Here is a 22,465-nt window from a genome sequence, read left to right on the forward strand (position 1 = left end):
GGAAATGTTAAGACAAAAGTTTTTTTATTGGTCGGTAGGTCGGTCAGTAATTTACTGCACGTTACAATTGGGTGTTTCATAAAAAGGATTTTTAGATTAGAAAATTAATTCATGCTAAATAAAGTCTTTATTACGAGATTAACACCCCTAAGAAAAGAAAGCCTTCAGAGGGAGGTTTGATTATACAAGGAAGGGTCGGGAACATTGGAGTAGGGATTATACTCGTAACTAAAGTATTTTTATTTATCATATTTTTGTTGGCTGCAATTTATACAAATATAATTTATTGGTTTAGACAAGCAATGTGTTTAAACTTTTCCACCAATAATTTTAAATCTACAGAAGGGATATTTTACTTTTTTTCATAATTTGGGATGAACTTCAATTTATCGTCTATAGTCTTATCCCAAAAGATATATATATTTTTTAGAAGAATAGGTATACCTTTATCCATGTGGTATCTTTCTGTGTAATTTTGTGTGTGTATAGGTGTGTCTATATGTTTGTGTGTGTGTGTGTTTAAAAGCACATGGTAAATGCATGTATTTCATAATGGTTTGGAGAAAGTTCGGGAAACTTTAAATACACCGCCCACAAACTCATTTGAAAATAAAACAACCCTAAAATTATCAAACAATTATTTTGAAGAAAAAAATAATGTTGAAGTATAAGAAAGCCATCTTTGATAACCTATGTGAAGCTTCCTTTAAATGAAAGAACTCGGTTCATTGGTTATTAAGAGGCTTACACCTCCATCCCCACTTTAATCAACCTTTGTCTGTTGGTTCTGTATTTGAAAAAGAAAATTATGAAACTAATTTTCACCTGTTAATTATTAAATTTGATAAGCAAGAAAATTTAGTAATTTGAGACAAAAAATATCTGAACTTATTCGTTAGGTCCTAATTTTGGGTATTTTATAACAGTTTTTTTAAATGTAATTTATTTAAAAAACTTTAATTTTTCAATAAATATTTAGAAGGAGGAAAATTACTTATTTTTACACGGGACTTAAAATGTTATTTGAAATCTTGAAAAATTAAACTTTTGACTTATTTTACTTTTTCCATTTTTTCTGATCCTAACCCTTTTTTTTATCTGCCTTTTAATCTTGAGAGGTATATACTTGGACTCAGGAATGCTGGGATAGATATATGTATATTTAATTACCTCTGTTATTCAGAGAAAGAGGGGACATTGGGCTGTTTATTACACTAGTCTGTAAAGTTTTATAACAACGTTTTCTTATTCGTTGGCTTAAAAACTTTGGATTGTATTGTATTTTAATTAGTTTGTTCATTCAGTTGTGTGTCCAAACGTTTCATTCACTAATTGTAATCTACAGAAGGAGTATTTTGTGTATCATCATTTATCGGCCATTGTTTTATCCCTTTATATCCCTGTCTGTTTTTATTGGATATCATTGAAGAGCCGGTCCTATGTAGTAGATCCCAAGGCATTAACATCCAAACTTTTGCAGACAACCAACCTTTTGATTGCTCGACCTTTTGTTGTGGGTTAAAACTGAATCAGTGCCTTTTCATATCTAAATCTGTAAGCTATGTTTTATCAATAGGCTGAATTTTTAATGTCTTTGGTTAAGATGTAGTTTGGGCTGTGATTCGAACCTGTCACTTACAGAATTAAGCTATTTATAGACGAATTTATTTCTTGATATTTAGGATTTGATAGTTATTTTTCGCATCGTACAATAGACCACTTTTCGGCGGATATTAAAATGAAAAGTTATCAGATTTAAGCCATTTTGTAAGCTTCGAGCGGCCGAAGGCCCGGGCTAACAAAGTTGGCGCTAACTTTATATTTTTATATTCGTGGAAAATTGTTTGTAATATCCATTGTAATTCCTATGTGCTATCCATAGTTCCCTGTCTTGGGTCGCTTCTCTTTATTAGGCGTGCAACAAAAATTGTTGCTATAAAGCAGTAAATTTTAAACTTTGAAGCCGTTTTAGGGATTTTACTTGACAATCGGAAGTTGTTTATTAAGCTACTATAGACTGTCAGATTTGGTAATTTTTTTGGCGTATGAGCTAATATTCACTAAACTTTTACTACAAGACCAATATAAAGCTGACTTAATAGGTTGGCAATATGTAAAAGTTTATACGAATAAATATTTCTTTTGTAACATAATTAGAATATTTTGCTAAACTTAAATATTTATCTTTTTTTTTTAAAAAACCCTTCCCCCCCCCCGAAAAAAAAAAAATATGAGTAAAAAAGGGGTAACATAGCAACAGAAGTAAAAATTGATGCTCTTTGAGACCTAAAACTATACCCCTCTTTAAAATTAAAGCGTTTTAAAGTCATGGCGTCCGATTTTAAAAATAGATATTACTAAAATTGTAAAATATTTAAAATAGCAAAATTGATTGTTTTAAAATTAGGCAAAATTTCATATTAATATTTTCATCCTTTTTGTTCAGCAAATGTATTTTATGTTTTCAATTTCTTTCTAAATTCTCAATAGCTTAATTTTTTAAACAGTATGTCTGTTTTAATTTAACCGATTTGATGGAAGCGTAGCTTTTCTGTAGCTGGTTTAATAGCATAGCTTTTCTGAAGATGTAAAATTACGAGCGATACATGAAGTAACAAGGATAACAACATCTATGAAGGCGAAGCTGTGAAAGTATAAACTTGTTGCAAAATTGCGTAAATACAGGATTCTCTTTTAGGACATACTTACATATTTACGACTTGATTATAGGGATGCTTCGCTAAAAATTTTATACCTTTTTATCCTAGGAATTATTGTGCAAAAATCAGATTAATAGGATAATTATAAATGTTTTATAGCAACTTGTTGAAAAAAATAACAAAAATCCGCATGTTTTAAATAGAATCGTGACGGATGAACGTAAAGACCCTAATTATAGAAAAGCTTCACTATTCCAAAAAAACTGCTTAGCTTTAACGAAAAAGCTTTGGCTAACTTATAATTGTAATTTTAGGTAAGTTTTCACTACAGCTTCAGTTATCTAATGAACTATCGGGCGGTTTCCCTCTGATATGGCATATGGACAACAAGCAAAATTTTTGATAGAATGTATATTAATGCTTATTTTAGGTTAGGCCAGGTAAAATTAACGCTAGAGCTCTCTAGGGAAAAGGGACCTCAATGACAAAAAATTTTAAAGAAAGAGGGGTTTTAGATGGTCTATAGATATTTTTTAAGTGAAAGCACCGATGAACTTCAGAACAAGTCTTAGTTATAGAGTAGCAGTGCCTAATTCTTTCTTTTCTGAGATCTTAAGCTAAAGATTTCATGAGCAAACATTATTTTTCCTGCTTTGTCTAGGCCAACGTTTTTCACCTGACCTTTTGGCTTCCCGTCGAAGTACAATTTCACCCACCAAAGTTGGAAAAGCTTTTATTTTGAGAATATTTTTATACTAGGAGTGAAAACGATTCAGCAAAATTATGTGTCAGGATTATTAGCGCTGCAGGTTCTTATGTTAACCACGGTAGTTATCCTACCATAGATCCCGGGTTGGTTTAAGGCTATTTTCTGGTCCCTATCCCTTCGAATACAGCCCCCGCCCCCCCCCCCTAAAGAGACTAGGATTGCAGCTTCACATAGGTCTGGAGGATAATTTTGGGCTATTAAAATTAAAACACAAAGCCTCTAGACGGTAGAGACACAGTCACTAGTTCGTAGATAAAATCTTAAGATAAAGGTTCTTTAATCAAAGTTTTTGTTATGGGACAATTAATAGTAGTGTGAAAGTTAAATTTTTCTAGTTGCTCTATTATTAGGTTTTTAGTTTTTTTTGTACAAACACTTCTTATATTTGGAAAAGGTCTTTTTTCCGAAACTGAAAAATTGTATAATTTTACCCCTCCATCCCTCCCCTCCTTTTTAAGTCGCTCTCTTTTTTCATTTTTGGATGATTTTTCCGTTTGCAGCAAAATATTTTGAATAGCACAAATATATTTTCTTCAACTTTTTAAAGATATATTTGAAATAATATTTTTTCCCAAGGAAACAAAAAAAATAAAGTTGCAATTAATAAAACAAGGATGACAACATCCATAAAAGCGAAGCACTGAAACGGTAGGACAAACGGATATTAACACTTGTATAGTATCTGAACTGAAAAATCGGAACATAAATGTAAAATGTCGAATCAAAATTGTAGGTAAATTTGTTGAAAAACTGCTTAAAAACAGGATAATGTTTATGGACATACTTACGTTTTTTGGACTTGATTATAGAGTTGCTTCGCTTATAATATTGTTCTTTGTTGTCCAAGGAATCAATATACCAAAAATAAGATCAAACGGATAATTAAAACACTTGAAAATTTGTTTTTAAAAAAGTAGAAAAATCAACATGTTTAAAATGGACGTACGGACATTCTGGTAATGATTATAGAGTTGCTACGCTTTCTAAATCGTACCCAACTACTACAGGAAACATCATGCAAAGTTTGAAATCGATAGGACAATTCTAACATGCCTAAATTAACGAATAAAAGCTATCTATCTCGGACGGACGGACGGACCGACCCTAATTATAGAAAAGCTTCGCTTTTAAAAAAGGTTTGGTAAAATAATTCTGGTTAATTTTTAGTAAGGTTTACAGAAGTGATAAGGCAAGGGACTATTAATTGATCGACTCCCCTGCATCCCCCCTAATTATAATATCCTTTCTGTAGACTAAAATTATATGTGAAATTTTTGGACATTTGAAAAGCATCTGATAGAATATGATGAAATTTATTTTGGCTGTTTTAAATGTTAACCAAAAATGTGCTGTCTTCTAACATTTTGTGTTCGGTTGTCACTCTTGTGTAGAAATGGAAATAATAGAGGCTTTTTCATTGGGGGGCATCACATACAACAATTTACTTTTTCATACTCTTTTATTAAAAGACGTTCATTTTTTTTTCATGAGAGGTTGAAAGTGGTGTATAAAATGTTCAAAATACACGTGATTTGTTCTAACAGAGGAACTTGAACTCGTGCACCTATTTTTGAGCTAGTATAGTCAGAAATATATATTTCTAATTGAAAGGGAATACTAGTTTAGCGCCTATTGTCCTATCTGAGTCAATATCGTTTTCGAATGAAATGTCCAATGTCTTTCAACCATACTAATTTATTTTTAGTAAAATGAATTTGTTGCCATCTGAGATTGGACTTGAAGGCAATATATAATGTTTTAGCCCCTTTTTTTTAGTTGAATGAGCGTGGTTTCTTAACAATTTACTTCGTCGGTAAGTATAATGTAATTTGAGGATCTGATAGCCATCATATTTTATCTTTCATCTTTTAATTTCGACTTGAAAGCTTTGAAATTTATTAATTTTGTAGAGAGAGGGACGAATTTTTATTTTCCTATGACCTAATCCTGTATTTCACTGGGAGGGAGGTAACACTGGACTGAAAATCATATTGGTCCCCAAAGTTTCATAAACACGTTTTCTTTATTCGTTGACCCAAAAACTTTGGCTACTTAAATATAGCTTACTAGCGGCTACGCCCCCGAGAAGCCTCTAGGGGCACTTGAATAGGGGAGAGTCGAATTTGATAACCCAATTTTTTTTTTTTTGGGGGGGGGGAATTTTTTCTAGAGGCGATTTCTCTTGGGAGGGCGGTAGTACCCTCCCCCAAAATAATTTTAAACCTTCCCGGGATCTATGAGAAGCTACCCTGTTAAGGAGAACCCGATCGGTTTAGCGGTTAGCGAGATCCTTCAGTACAAACACACAGACACACAAACATACAAATAGACATCCTGTTACTTTAGTATAAGGATTTACTACTAACTAATAGTGTTTTTACTAATAATTTTAATTCTGCTTATCGCTCCTTGTCTTATCCTTTAGGATCCATGTGTATTCATCAGAATTTTTTTACAATTTTTGTGTCTTAAAAGTTAAACTAGATTTTTTAAGGGTCCCTAATTTTTTTACTCACCGTAAAACAAGAAAGATGTCATCCAAAGTTTTTTTTTCTCTTTTATAAAAAGAATTTGGGAAGCATTTTATTTTTTCTTAGTCTGTTTTAGGTACCTTTAACGTTGGAATATAAAGCTTAATACAGTTATGTATTAAAGCCAATACGCGTTGTAATAAAAATATATGTTTTTTTAAATTTTGAAAACGGGATGGATTTTTTAATGAAGATTTCTTTATTTTTATAAGGTAGATATTTATATCTGAAGTTTAAACTTACAAATGAAATGAAGTATGATTTTGGAGTAGTTTTGCTGCTGAAAGTACAGAAATTTGAAGTGGGGAGGAGGGGGGTGGGGGATATTAATTTTTTGTTTCCTCAGAAAAAAGTCTTGTAAAAATAAGGATTTTTGGCTACACCCATTTTACTTTTCTCCTAATAAAATATTTTTTTTTAACAGATGGAAATATTCAAAAAATCTTATTTACAACTAGGATTGTTCTGTCCGTAACTAATCGCTCTAATCTTTTCCTAAGCTAGAAATTTTTTAATTTGGGTAGGTATATAATTTGAAAGAATAATAAAATTATTAGGTACATTTTTTTTATGTAATTGCTTACTTTCTGATTTTTTTCAATATTTCATTACGGGCAGACATAATTAAAATATACAAATACTTAACTATGGTGTTAATTAGTTTTTCAGAATACTATTGCTGTCTACATACATATGTGCATGCAGTTCATTATAAACCATTATGAGGTGCTGTAAATATGAGTTATGCCATGTGGACAACCAACAAATTTATAATTGTTGGAAATATGTCAAAAAAGATACTATAATGCATGCATTAGCCATTTAAAGGTGCATAAAATTTTGCTATGAGGACAACCACCAAATTTACAACTGTCGGGAATATGCCAAAATTGATGTTATGAAGTTATTTTTCTAGTTTTGCTCCTATATGGGGTTTGAAAACTTCCCCGGAAAATAAAATCCTATAAAAACTGCCATTCATTTTATATATTTTGCTTGCGATAAAATAAGCTTAATGCTTGAGTAAATATTTAGTAAATTATAACATTATAATTTAGCATAAAAAAAGAAATAATTTAATAATAAAAATAATATTTATAAAAAAAACTTTTAATCGCCTACTGTTTTATAACTGACAAAAGTCTACAAATGTAATTTTCGTCGTGTGTAACTTTGATAGCATCTCGTGTAAATAAGTTTTACATGGTAATAAGATATTGGGGGTATGGAATATTTTTATGATCAGTGCTAAACTTTTTACTGGCCATTTTACCATTTTTCCTTGTAAGAGGAGTGTTTAAACCCCCGCCGCCCCCCACCCCTTCAAATTCAGACAACCAACCCTTTGATTGCAAAACATTTTTATCGATGTCGACTGTTTTCGCAAATGTATCATAGAACTAACTGCCATAGCAGTTGTAGGTTTTATTTTTAACATCTTTAGTTATGACGAGGATCGGGTAGAAATTTGGACCTTTCTGACTTAAAGCATTAGATCATATTATCACCTTGAGACAGTAGACGCGGCGTCGGTTTTGGGGGATTACAAAATATAATCAACATTAACAAGAAAACCCGCTTTAAGAAAACCTTGGGGTTTAAATTTTGCATGAAAGCATACTTTTATATTTTACAGGGTGTTCTAAGAGTGAATTTAGCCGCACCCAAATTAAATTACTTCTTTTTAAATATGAAAGTTGAAGAGATATATCTTCTGAATTCAAACAAACTTCAGCTTTCCGCGGATATTAATATACAAATTAAGATTAAACCAGTTTTGTTAGCCCCGATGGGTCGAAGGTCCCAGTTAATAAAACTGGTATTAATTTTATTATTTTTTTTATATTCGTGGAAAATTGTCTGTAATACGATGCTATACATTATTTTTCAGTATGGCTGAAAACCGTTTTTAATTCAGCGGATAATAATCCGTTTCGAAGTTATACTGGGAAAAAAACTTTCTTGCCTGCGGAAAGGAGAAAAAGCCTTGTCTATGTAATTCATTTCATTATAAAATGTATTTTATTTTACTTGTGAGGTCATTTTCAACGTTTAACCCTGTATTAATATTATTTTACAATATTATATACACATTTTAGTACCTTTTTTCGTCTGAAAAAAAAACTTAAAAATTCAGACAATTTTACATCATTTTGGTTTATATTGTTAATGTAAAATGATTTAATTTGCCGTAAAAAAAATAAATAGCTTCAGACTTTTAACAGGTTTCATAAAAACAAGGATGATAAGTAAAAAGGCACAAAAAAAATTTGGATTTACTAATGGAGAAAGTGAATCAAGTTAATGTTCAGTGTTCATAAAAAAAGAGAGATATAAAGAAGAAATTACATAAATTGTATGCTGGATACTCTTTGGAAAATTGTTTTGTCACAAAAAAATCAGCAATCTATATTCAATAACAACAGAGAAACTAAAACTATTTTTAAAAAAATAAGCTACGTGTCCTTTTATCTTTGAATACAAAATTTTCTTAGAAGGACGGAACATCTAATTATGATTATATATAATAACCACAAAAATATTAAAAATCGCTGCAAAAATATTCCCCATAAAAATCAGTAAAAAATCTGGATCTTTATTTAAGTGTATCCTCCCCTTCATTGCTGATGCTACGCCACTTATGGACAAAAATTCCCTTGTTACCCTACACCTGACCTTTTAAGGGAAGTGCGCTTGAGTTACTAGGGTCATACTTGGTTTTTGTTTTATAAGCACAACGCACATTTTAAGTTTTTAGGGTATTTTCAAAATACCCTCTTTAGGTAACCTTTATTGGTGCATGGTTGATTAAAGACCATGCCAGAGAATTTGTAGGACTTCTTATGTTGTTTTTTTTGCGAATATAATGTGTGCGCTCCGCTGTTTGGCCGTTAGCAGCCTTTAAAGTTCATAGATTTTTGGAGATAATAGATTCCATGAACATTTTACCGTGAACAAACCTGATCCTGATATTTTAAAAATTCCCTCATTTCCTTAATTTTACATTTTCTTTTTCTTTTTTTCTTTCTCCCTCTTTCTCTTTTCCAATATTCTTCATTTCACAAGAGCACAAAGTGTGATTATGACAATTTTCAAATATATTATTATTTTAATTATACCGCAAATGTGTGTTTTTATTATTAATTAAATATATTTCCCCCCCCCCCCCCCTTTAAAAGGTCTGTCCGTGTAAGTGTGTGTGTGTGTATGTGTGTGATAGTTCATAATAATCCCAACACTTCTCATACTATACTACTATAGACAAAAACTTACTAAAAATAAAATTGATAGTGGAGTTTTTTTTATGGAAAATGGAACTTTTTTGTATAAAGATCCTGCAATGTACATGTATACATGATGGACGGGCATACACAAAATATGGAATAACTTCTAACACTAAAGGATTATCAGGGATCTAAAGGGAAAAGAGACTGGTCGGTAATATGTGAATCATAAATGATTATAAACAAAATTGCCCTTTGTGTAGTTCTAAATTATTTAAAGTTTGGATACTTTAAGTTGGAACCAACCAATTAAGATGTGATAAAAACCCCCTCAGTTATTGAGTCAAAAAATGAGAGAACTTGTTACCAGTATAATTAAAGTCCACTGCCCCCTCCCTCCATCCCTGGAAATGTTAAAGGTTTACGCAGGTGCCCCTAATAACATGCTCCTTTCAAATAATTCTAATCATAAATATACTTTTCATACATTTTGTATGAATCATCCTTTTTCAAAAAGTAGCTTCTCTATAACTATGATACGTACGTGCGTCCGTGCGTCCGTCCATTCGAACTAGTATGACTACTAAAGTTGTATTTAATCACCTGTTATTCAAGATAGCCGTCTGATTTTTTGTTTAGTTAAGCATTAAAAAAAACATTAACAGTTAGAATTCTCGTTGATTTTTTTTAGGCAGATATTTTTTTGTTTAATTGACCATGCCCCTAGAGGCTTATTGGGACACTTGAGGGAAGGGGGGATTAAATTAAAGTAACAAACCTTCTCTGGACCTATAAGTAGCTTACTGTATAGGAGAAACTTATCGGTCCAGGTTGTTTTTCTCTGTGCTATATTTTCATTTTTTTGTGGGTATCCACGCTACGCTTTATGTAGTAATCATCCTTGTTTAATATCATTTGGTGTTAATAAGGATTAGAAAAAAAAACTCAATTCACAAATCTAAATCCTTACAGTTTAATTATAGGTTTATTTTACAAAGTTTCATCTGCTTTTGTGTTTATGTTTAGCAACATCTCTTAATCGGCTAGAGACTGTCGCTCAAGGTTTAAGGTTTTAGGCTATATAGTAAGATTAATCCTTCCTTGAAATCACCAACCTTCTATAGCAACGTGTAAAAACATCCGGTGGTTAATTAAAAAAAAATAGGTTATCAAGGACTAAAAAATTAAAAGATAGCGAAATAAAGAGCCAGAACTACCTTATGGTACATTTCAGGAAAATAGAATGCTTAATTTTTTCTTAAGATTCTTGTGTTTTTAATTGGCTGTCAGTTTATTTCACTGGTAAACCGTTTCCATATCTATCTTAACTAAACTAGCAGCTGCGCCCTTGGCATCTAGGGGCTCTGTATTTGAAGGGATATGTAATAGCAGAAAAATAGCCTAAAACCAGACCCAGACTTACTCATAAAATTTAAATAGCATTAAACCATTTAACGACTTTTAAGAAGCCGCACTGTAAAAAGAACCAAATTGGTTGAGCGGTTACTGAGATCCTTCACTACTGACAAAAAAAGCTTACTACTTTATATACTAGGCCTAGACAAAGCTTCTCTGAAATTGATATGTAAAACTATCCATTTAAGTTTCTTGCATTTACATATATTAAGTGCATTTCTTTAAGAGTTTTTTTGATATTTTATGTTCTTTTTTTACCTGAGATATTTGTTATGCTTTATTGTTTCGCTATATTTTAATATTTTTTTTCTGATTTTAGCAACATTAACTGTAACCTAATTTTTTTTAGGTAAGTAGAAAAAACTTCTCAGAAAGCTTGGAAGCAGTTCTTAACAATTATGACAACATCAAAAAAAGCTAAGCACAGATATCCAAGTCTCAACGTTGGAGGAATCTACACAAAAAAAATAAATGAAAGAATTATTTTGTTATGTTTCATGGACGGATAAACCAAATAATAGAATAGAGTGACTATAACCTCCCCTCCCTTAAAAATAGTTTTTTACTATATCGCCCCTAGCCTCTAGGGGCTTTGCACCAGTAGGTACATAAAAACATTAGGTACTTGCCCCCCCCCAAAAAAGATGTGAGTATCGAAATCATTACATCTTTTATAACCTACCCAGCGAAAAAAATTGCAAATTGGTCGCAAATTTTCGCGAATAGATGGCGAATTCGCAAAATTTGTAAAAATTCTTTTTAAAAAAAATTGAGGGGGGGGATTTTTAGTTTTGGCGGGTTGGGGGTGTCCCACCTCCAAGAAAATAGCCTAAAACCCCCACAGGACCAGTAGGCATATTCCCTGAAGAGTAGAATCTAATCGGTTTAGTGGTTACCGAGATCTTAAGGGACGGACGGACAGACATTTTTCTACTTTGCATTATAGATTAATACACAGACACACTCAAATACTAATATACACCAAGTATTGAAAAAAATTGCTTAGTAGAAAATTGTGCTAATATTGCTCAAAATTTTGTACTCTTTATAACTACACAATTTTCCCGGTGTTCCTTGATTATAACCAATATTTTTATTTGCAAAAATTCCTTTTTGTTCTACAACAAAGAAATTAATTTTTTATTGGGGATGGTGGAATATTTTTATAGATTTCTTTGTCTTATGATTAGATATGTGTATTTAGGTAATAATCTTTAATTTGGTAAAACTAAGGGAAATCCAAATTTTCCCTCCTTTGTGTCCCTTTCTGACCTTGGTGGGGTGACTTGAATTCTGACCAATGAGAAGGCGAGTAAAACTTTAATGTTCCCACCAATCCGGAGCTAGTATATCCGGCCCCTTAGAAACAAATTCCCTCTGTCTGGCCTGGGAATTTTTGCTTAGAGCTGCAGTCACGTTTTTGCACAACTCCAAACGTTCAATTTTAGTGGTTTGTTAGTTTCAGAATTGTTAATTTTCTCGTATTATTTAGCAACTTTTAGAAAAATTATTGGAATACTTGGAGATTTTTGTCTTTAAGAATATTTTTGAAATTTGAGGTTTTAAAGGAAAAGACTAAGGAGGATGAATTGGTTTATACTACAACCCAAAGTACAGCTAACAAAATTACCCCTTCTGTAGACTAAAGTAATTGCTCATCAAGTTTGGAAACTGATGTTTAATTCAATCCTATCCTTTTTTGGCAAACCTATGAGGGATTGTAATTTATACATATATTAAAAGACACCTTAACTCGGATTCTAACTGAATCCTTGCCAATTTGCTATAAAAACTATAAAAAACTGTCTATATCAATATCTGTAATATGCCTATTTACCATGAGGTACCTAATTTTTAAGAATCTCATATTAGACCAAAACTTTTGGTTTAAATAAGCTTTGAGTAAGGAGTATTATCTATTGCACTGGATATGTTATTTAATATTACTTATATAGGGTCTACATCAATATAGTTTATTGTCTTAGCCAACAGGATACCTAATATTTTTTGCTTATTAATAATTTAACTCCACTATAAAACCAACAAAGGTACTAAAAAAATATGAAGTGTGTTTTGTTAAACAATATGTTTGATATACATTAAATGATTTCTGTAATACAATCTTAGCACTGAGAAGATGTGATGTCAATCTTAATTATTTTGATAAATAAATCCAACATGTTGTTACATAATCCTTATAGTAAATGTGAATTTAATGACATTTAACAATGTTGTCACAGCAGATCCATGACTTTTCAATGAGATCTTAAGAATCAGATATATTTAAAGCTAAACATAAGCAAAATATTTTAATGCATGAATTATTATTTTTAAGGAAGCAACTTGGCTGTGGTTTAAAAACTAAAGAATATTGAAAGCTCCAAACTTTGCTTTGGATTTAACTTTGGTAAAATTGTATAAAATACACATAAAATAGTTATGTTTTACACAAATATTTAGTATATGAATGGTTTAATATACGGGAGTTTGATTAGAATCAACATTTCTTTATTATTTGCCCTCAATAAAAAGTTACTCAATTTGGCTTTATTTGCTACACAAATTAATTCTGAATGGGTCTAAACGCACCTGAAGTACTTTTGTCTGAGACACCTAGCTCACTAGTTGGAAGAATTTACTCTAAACTGTATAAAACTTCATTCTAGAATCACTTATAACATCTCTCTAATGAGGTTGCATGAAAAGCAAACAGAACAATCTCTCCATCACACTTGGTGTAAACATAAAACTAAATGGCAATGGCTTGATGTTGTTTAAGTCAAAGTATGGAATGAGAGAATTTTCTCGTTGGACCAAAATAGCTAAGAACTTGCTAGACAAATGTCTTGGTATTTTGGGGTCTTGATCTAAACAAAACATTTGATTTCCTCCCCTTTTATATATCTATATATGACAGAAACTAATTATTTAGGCTAAAAATTACTGCTGAAAGCTGCTAAACTTAACCCAACTCATTCTCGCTTGTCCATAGTATTCTTTGCAATTTGTATGTAATTCTGAACACATAGTATATCAGGACTACCGCATATTAATATCATATGTCAACCACCTTTACAATCAAAGAAAGCAACTCCCTGATAAATTAATTTTGTGTCATTTTGTGCATTTTTAACACCAATATTTACATGCTAATAAAATTTAAATATTTTAAATCTTAAACATAAAAGAAAAAATACCTAATCTTGAAACACTTTTTGTTTGCAATTTATTAGAGAAAAAAAATTTTCTTGAAATATTTTGCACATTGAAAACGAAAAAATTCCGGTTTTGCTTAGTGCGTCCAAAATGTCTGGAAGCGGGGGAGTGAGGAAGGAGAAGGGGGCATGGGGGAAAGCGTACACAAAGAAAGAAGAGGGAGAGAGAAGGCTTAGAGGGAGAGATGGCAGACAGAAAGCGTAACTTGAAATAAGGTTGCCAAAATTTAGAAATTATTTTTCCACTTCTGAAATAAAAATGTAAGATTTAGTATTTTCTCATATTTTTCTAATGATTTTAGAAAATTTATTTGAAATTTATCATAACAACGAGTTGAGAACCCTATTTTTAGAAGAGGGAATTAGCGTAACTTATGGGGGGAAGAATTGCGAGGGAAGGGGGCAGACTTTGTTGAGACTTTAACGAGGGGATGAAGGGGGAAATAAAGAGAGGCTTGCTAGAATAGGGAGGGTAATATTTTGGTGTTTCCCCATTTTAGAAGGAACAAATAAGAGGATGAAAATGAAAAGGGGGGCGTAAAAACTTTATGCATTGGCTTGAAAAAGGGACAGTTAAGTGTCTGCTCTTCCTTCCCCCTTCCCACTCTTTTAAAATTAAAATAAAAGTTGAGTTCAAAGCTTTTGATATTATATAGAAACACAGCGCATTTATAGCTTTGCTTTAGACCATTTTCTATTGTAATTTAAGTTGAAAGAATCTGCTATAGTCTGTGGGGTTTGTTCCTTCTCTTTCAAGCACTCATTTAGCCTTTCTTCTCCAATAACATGGACTCCAAAAATAAAATAGTTATTTACAAATAAATTAAAAAAGCTTACTATCAAATGTATTGCTTATTATATATTTTTTTTTGTTAAATACTTTTTATACTCTTACCTTAAAATTGACCAATAAAAAGAAAATATACAAAAACTGCCCCCCCCCCCATCCTTCTTTCTCGATTATAAAATCGTGAGTACGCCTTAGATTAGAACTCTTTGATTAATTTTATTACATTAATGACATTCCATTTTAATATTTCTATATAGATCAAAAGATTTTGCAATATTTCTAGAATATTTTTCTCTATAAAGAAAAACGATTTTAGGGGATAAATATTTTAAACTTTAGCAACCATGGTTTCCTGCCTTCTCTTTTGAAGTGCTCCCATTTTGATTTTCACTTCTCTTTAGTTTCTAGCTCCCCCTTTCCATTTCTTTCTCTCACCCAGCATTTGTTGAATCACACACACACACACACACAATTACACAGACTACCAGACGCACACACACACACACTTTTACACAGACTCCCAGACGCACACACACACACACACACACACTTTGTGTATCTGTATAATATTCAGTGCTGGTAGAAACATGCCGGCGTCCACATTAAGCAGCAGTGCTACACACCCGCTCAACGGTGGGCCGCAGCCGCAGCCCGAACAAGTCATGCATTACAAGTAAGGCCGCGCCGCGGCGGTTGACAACCGCCTGGGTCGGTGTCCCGCGACAGCTGGCACCCGTTGCGGCGGTTGTCACCCGCCGGAACCGCCGCTTTCCGGGTTCTGTCTTTGTTTACGTTATATTAGTGCTCTCTCTCTCTCTCTCTGTAGCTCTTTTTTGGAATAGAGCACAGAGATAGGCACGTGTGAAAAAATGAAAAAAAAAGTGTAAAACACAATTTGAGGCCCTCTAACAGCCTGTGCTTTTCAGTTGTGATGATTTTTTAGTGACATTTTGTATTTATTAATTTTTCTATATAATGCTCAAGACTTTAGTCTTAGATTGGTAAATCACAAAAAATTATGTGATATTTGGTACAAATTTCGTGATTTTTAAAGAATTAGTTTATTTTGCTCTAACAACTATCTAGACAACCTTTTTAAAACTATTTGCTAGTATTCATAAAAAAATTTTACATAGGTTTTGAAATTAAATGAATAAAAATCAATTTTTTTTCTAATAAGTGGAAATATTTTTTCGTTTTCACTATAAAAAAAACGTATTTTTCAAACGATTTTAAAAGAAATATTAGAAGTAAGGGGGTAGGGGTATATTTAGCATGTTTTTAGTAACAAAGGTATTTAAAATATAATATGTAATTTCTTGATTAAATATAAAAGTTTTATACTAAGAAGATTTAAAATTCAAAAGTCATTAATTAACTTTTACAAAGGGGGAGGTAGGTTGTGCTAAAATTCCGTAAAGGTGTGAGTGTTAAGCTTTTGAACAGTACTAGAACGATAATATTCACTAAATACGTGTATTCCTTACTGAATAGAACCATAGACAAAAAAAATTAATTTTTTTGTATTTAGTGAATATTATCGTTATACTACTGTTTTTAAGCCTTAAAACTCACACCTCTACGAAATTTTGGCACAACTCAACCCCCCCCCCCCCCCTTTATTTATAAATAAGTATTTGAAGAAAATTTTAAGGTAAGATTTCCAATGTTTTTGCTTGAAATGATTGAAAAGTCTAAACAATTTTACATATCTCTCTTGGAACAACTCTTAGACCTTATGACTCTTGATATTTTATAAAAATAGCAATTAAAATGATATGCACGCCTATGATTATAATGACAACCATGATTTCTCCTATTTGTATGAAGTTAACCCAACAAAATAACCCCATGCATAATCTGCTAACAACGCCCATTTAAAATATTTGGGTCTCTTCTGGTTTCAGCAGGGATTGAATAATGGATGATAAATTAAAATTTGTCTTCTTTTATTCTTTAAAGCTCAGCCTTTGTGATAATTTGGGGGAGGAAAGAAAAGAAGATCTTCCTCGATTTTAGAATTTGGAACCATATAGCTCAATTCACAAATATTAGCCTAAAATTTAAAAAAAACCTTAACCTCGATGAAATAAGTTTCTAAGCCTGATAATATTTGATATCAAAGTTAGTTTAATTGCAAGGCAGGTTTTTAATTTTTGAGTTTGTATGGAGTTTAATTATTAGAAGAATTATTGTTAAAAGTTTCTAATGCTTTTGGTGTATCTTAGAAATATTTTTTCTTTTGTGATTCATATTTGTCTCAGTTTTAACCTCCAAAAATGCCTAAGAAACAAATAAGCACGATCTTATGTTGTAAGAAAGGATGGGGGGGGGGGGGGTAGTGAGGTATATACCCACCCTACAAGGCCTAACAGATAATTAAGATTTTATGCCATGTAATTATGTTAAAATTCGCATCCCTAATTTGATGCTCATTGTTGGGCACTTTTAGAATGTATGTTTTATATTAAATTATGTTTTTCTTTTTTGTTAGTTAGTACTTTTGATATAAAGCAATTTAATTAACAAGAAATTTATAGTAAATGATAATGCCGTGATTAAAAAGAAATATAAAGATATTTTGTACAAAAAATTAGTTTACATATATGAACATCCCCAATTTTTATGCTAGACTCGAAAAAGAACGTTTGTATAAATTGAATCAAAATCTTCCAAATAGCAAATATTCATTAGCTTTGTCTTACAACCTATTTTTACTGGATTCAAAAAAGGTCTCTTTAGCAATCTGATAGAAAAATGTTCTGTTTATGCCACTTATCTTTGATGGTTAAACATACAATTATACCAATTTATGGCCAATTTTGCTTAGATTTAGTAATTTGGTTGTTTTGCACGAGTATTTATGAATAAAATCGCCTGAAGCCGGCCGCATCGGCCCGTAATATTGGTTTCTGCCAGAGATAAAAAGAATATAATATTTATATATTTATTGTATAGTTTTATAGACAATATAAAATTATGGAAATATGTATAGAAATATATATTCCTTTTTTGTTGTTGGCCCCACTAGGTTTAGGACCCTAGTCAACAAGATTCAGAGTAACTTATTAATGTTTCCGTGGACAATTTCTATTTCTAGACATTTGTTTTTATCACGATTATTAATATAAGAAAGGTTCTGTAATGAAATAATACAGATTACTAAATCAAAAATTATCTTTTACCACATAGTTTTTAAAGTTAAAGATAGATAAACACAATTTAAGCTACAATGTAATATTATCTCTTTTAAATTTACTAGTTGCTGCCCCCTCTAGCGTCAGGGGGTTCTGAATTTGAAGGAAAATGGCATAAAACCATTTCAAGTCTTCATTTTTAAAGTACACTTTAGCCTGAAACCATTTCAGGACCTATTTGAAGCTTCCCTAAAATAGAGAACTAAATTGATCCACCAAAAGTTATCGACATCTTAAGCTTCAGACAATAAAAACATTACTACTTTATATAACAGCAAATGCAAATGAAACTATATTAAAAAAAACTCATTCGTTTACGCCTGATTTCTTGTGAAAAATTGATTTCTTCTACGAATATTGGTTGGATGTATGGATAGAAAAGGAAGGAGCCAGGGATAGACCAATGGATGATAGATTAATCTTCCCCTAAACTTACTCAAATGTTTGGGCACATGCCTTAGATATTAATTTACTCATAGTATTATTCTTTTTAATAATTTATCATCGGGTAATTTTATGATACTAGAGGCTACGCCCTAGAATCTAGGGGCTCTGTATTCGTAGGGGGTTAGAAAATAAATTCAAACCATCCCCTATGCTTAAATCTGGAAATAGAATGGACAAAAACCACCACAGGACCAATGTAGAGCTTATTTGAAATAGAGAACCTAATCAGTTACTGAAATCTAAAGCTTCAGACAAAAAAAACCTTATTTCTTATACAATAGGATAAAACAAATGAAAAAAATGTGTTTAATAAAATATTGAATGGTTTTGAAACAAAAATACAAAATATATCCATCAATCTTTACATTAAAGTATAGACTGTATATTTTCTATATAAATATGTATGTATATTTTGTTGCTAGGCAATTTATGTAATAGACAGAATATTTCACAATAGCAAAAATAAAACGCTTTGGGGGCGGAGGGGTGTTGATTTAACACCCATAATTTAAGTTTTTTTAAAGAAAAAAATTTGGATAATGGTGTAAATTTTTTTCACTGTAAAGAAACTGCAGCAGTTAGCGAGATTTTTCTGTGCAGACACAAAGACAAACATCCTGTTAATTTTATAAAAAAAAAATACATACTCACAAACACACATACACTCACACATAAGGCGAGCGTGTTGTAAAAGTTTCACCAAATATGACCCTAATCAATAAATCATCCTAAAAAGTACATAAAATACGCGGCAAGGAAAACCAGGCTGTTCTTATACAAATAGTTTTGCAGGTAGCGCAGCCACTATATAATTTATCATAAAACACTTCCCTTAAAAAATTAAGAAAGGTATCATGGGTTACTTTTCCAATGCCATAGTATTAAACCTGCCTATGATGATAAATTTTGTTTAAAAGATGTATAAGTATGATACTAGATTAAGAATTACTTTTTGATAACATTGTTCTAGTTATCCTTTCTTTAGCTGATTGAATGCTTTAGATAAATAACAAACATATTTTTTTCATTACATTTTCTTTACATTTTAATAATATTTTTCAAAATTTAGGTTGAAGTACAAGAAGGACAATTTTGTCCAAAATTTGCGGAGCATTGTGGAGCTCACAGTAAATTTTAAGTCCTTTTTGTCAATTCGCGGATTTTAAAAAATTGAGATTCTTTTCGGTGGTTACTAATGTGTATCTACCCCCTCTTTTTAAATGTTTATTTTTCCAATTACACATCTAAATATTTTAAAACTGAAAGAAACGTTTAATTATTTGTTAAATCCATACATTTAAAGTTAAATATGTACATAATAGGCCCTCATTATGTCTTCATATCATTTGGATCACGTCTAATATAGGAGGAATACCTCTTCTATAATCTTAAATAAAGGGTATACCAATCAGTTGGCTTAATAAAGCATAGGCAAATGCAGAGAAATCTCGCGGCTAGGGAAAACGCGCATTATATTGTACTATTGCTGCTCGCTCCCTCTGCAGTTTTTGAGCTGCTAGTGATAGACTGTGCGGCCAGCCGTTGGGAAGTTAGCCGCCTTTAAAGTTTTTGATACACAGTGTAATATACAGGGACATCTAAGCTTTTTATTTTGTGGGAGTAAAATGAGGGATTTCAAAAGATTTGAGGGGGTTGATCTTATGTATTTTTGTAATAAAATTGAGGGGTTTCAACGCTTGAAGGGGTAAACTTCCTTTCACCCCCCCCCCCCCCCCCCCACTTTCCTGGACGTCTTTAGCTATATTCATCTTATTTTATGCTTAATCCTCCAAGCATTTTCTTATAATTAAACTCTTTTGTATTAAACACATTTCTGGTTGGGCTTCAAGTCTTTAAAAGCTGAGCATAACAGTTTGATAACAGTCTTTATCAGCCCTAAACTATTTGTAATGATGTTGTTATCAACAGAGACTATAGAAATCGTATTTCGTGTTTTCTCACATGAATGTTTTTGTCACATTAAAGAGTTTTAAATAATGAGATTGTATATATTTTAAGGAAGGTCGTTTGGTGATATACTTTTTTTGGACGACAAATTCTATTTATGGTTTTTGTATAGAAGTTTAAGATTTGACTTTTCAATAATTTAACAAAAGTTGTCTAAAAAATTCTTTATTTTTACTGTATAATATTATACTGTTCTTACTTTACTTCTTATTTGAATAACTATTTGAAAAGTGTATATTGAATACTATAGGAATATTTGAAATAATTCTAGTTGACTTTTTATTTATTTATTATAACAATAAACAATTGTTAAGTCCTTTAAATTAGTATAAAAAGTTTGTCTTAAATCATATTTAGAGATTTTTAAAAAGAATATTATACGAAAAAGGGAAATGGACAAAAAAGTACAATAGTTCTAAGCCATCCCCCCCCCCCCAAAAAAAAAATAAATAAAATATGTACATAGAACTTTGAGGGTTGGCTATTTATTGTCCATTGTTCTATGCATAAATCTCTTGATCTTTCATAAAAATAATATTTTGTCAAAAGTTAAAGACTGATGGAAGCTAGCCAAAAAATCATTTGTATTTTTTTATGCCGTTTAATCAACAAAATGGTAATTTTGTTTAAAAGTACAAATTATTTTTGGGGGGGTGGGGGTTTAAGCTCTTTTTAGGGAAGCATTATCTACATTTAAAGTACGTTTAAAAGGATTTTAAGGGAAAATCGCTTGAACGTAATAATAACAACAATTATGCCTATAGGTGATGTAGAATGGATAAATTTAGATAAGCATTTGATTGTGTGTTGTGCTGGTCTCTACTACGTTTGGGTAGCAAACAATATAGATATACTTATACTTACGGACAGACCTCGTTGAAGAGAAGCCTTAGTTATAAAAATAATAATGTTTTAATTATTACTCTGATTTTGATTTTAAAGTTGTTTGCATGCTAGTAAGTCATTATTTTAAATAGACCTATACATATAACAATATATATTCATATATATTTTATTTTTAGTGCTTTATATAAAAGAGTTAATAATTTAGAGTGTTACCAACCATTTAAGTCAACTTAATACACATAGCACAGTTCTGAATAGCTTAAAACCATCATAGGCCTTATATTCTTAGTATAAAAAATCCTTCGTTTTTATTATCAAACAAAAAGTTACATAGAAGATACAATTTTTATTTTAAATCTATTTATAAAAATATTGTTTTGAGTTCTATAGTTATACAAAAGCTAAAATTAGATTATTAAAACATTAATCATATTTTCTGTCTTTTATAAATCTATTTATAAAAATTCTTTTTCTCCTTAATTGTAATTTTTGCAAATGTGAGATAGAAAGATATCAAGAGAAAATTTTGGATCAAAAGCGTGAATGAAATTTAGTGATTTATGCATGTTGTATTTTAAGGCCGACACACACATACACACACACACACACACACACACACACACACACACACAAAAAGAGTTAGGTGATGAAACTTAAAAAGTACGCGAAATAAAGAATTGCCATTACAGTAAGGAAATAACCAGGGTGAATTAAAAATGTGATTGTTTTTGAAAATTAGTAATGTCCAAACTTTTCCATTAATAACTTTAGTACGTCAATCTATCACCCATGGTCTTATATCTAAAATGTTTTCTAAACTATGATAAAATATTCAGTAGAAGGTAGGGAGGAAGTCAATTAACTAATTTACTGCCCCTTAAACTCTTGTCGTTATTGCTATGCAAAAAAATATATTTTTGTTGATGTTGTCTAGGCCTGTACTAGCCGCGCTCATATCAAGCGGTCAGCCAAACACACACATACACACACACACACACACTCAAACATACACATACACGTAAAAAAAACTTTCATTTTTGAATATCGCAAACTAGTTTAACTCGGCCTATTCAGGAATTCTTCCAATCGCAGCAACTTCAAAACCCTAGTTGATTTATAAAAAAATCATAAATGTTTTTTTCTCTATAATACCTAACTGTTCTTTTTAAATCATGTTTTTTTTTGTTATTGTTGCTCTTCTTTTGGACATATAAGCCCCTTTATAAGGCCTTTTAATGAAAGAACTTAAATTTTGCTGTACAAAAAAGTCGTTGTCTGGATTGTTTTAACGTTTAATTTGCAAAAAAAGGTGGGCATCATAAATTTCATCATTGCGAGAGGAATAGAGTTACTCAGAGCTTGCAACGACCTCATATACATATATTAAGTAGCGCACCTACTT

General features: G+C 31.2%; 1 protein-coding gene across 2 annotated transcripts in view; it reads left to right on the forward strand.

Moving 5' to 3' along the window:
- The window catches only part of unk (RING finger protein unk), a 139,248-nt gene that overhangs the window by 18,304 nt on the left and 98,479 nt on the right, over window positions 1–22,465 (forward strand). The window contains exon 2 of one of the 2 annotated variants that reach the window (XM_080174271.1): window positions 15,180–15,278. The exons of the other annotated variant lie outside the window; for it this stretch is intronic. Within the exon in view, the coding sequence (XP_080030397.1) occupies window positions 15,180–15,278 (99 nt within the window). The remainder of the gene's footprint in view (window positions 1–15,179; window positions 15,279–22,465) is intronic. 2 annotated transcript variants of the gene reach the window in all.

The sequence above is a fragment of the Acartia tonsa genome, chromosome 10, assembly GCF_053477335.1.
Source record: "Acartia tonsa isolate MP-2025a chromosome 10, ASM5347733v1, whole genome shotgun sequence".
Lineage (NCBI taxonomy): Eukaryota > Metazoa > Arthropoda > Copepoda > Calanoida > Acartiidae > Acartia > Acartia tonsa.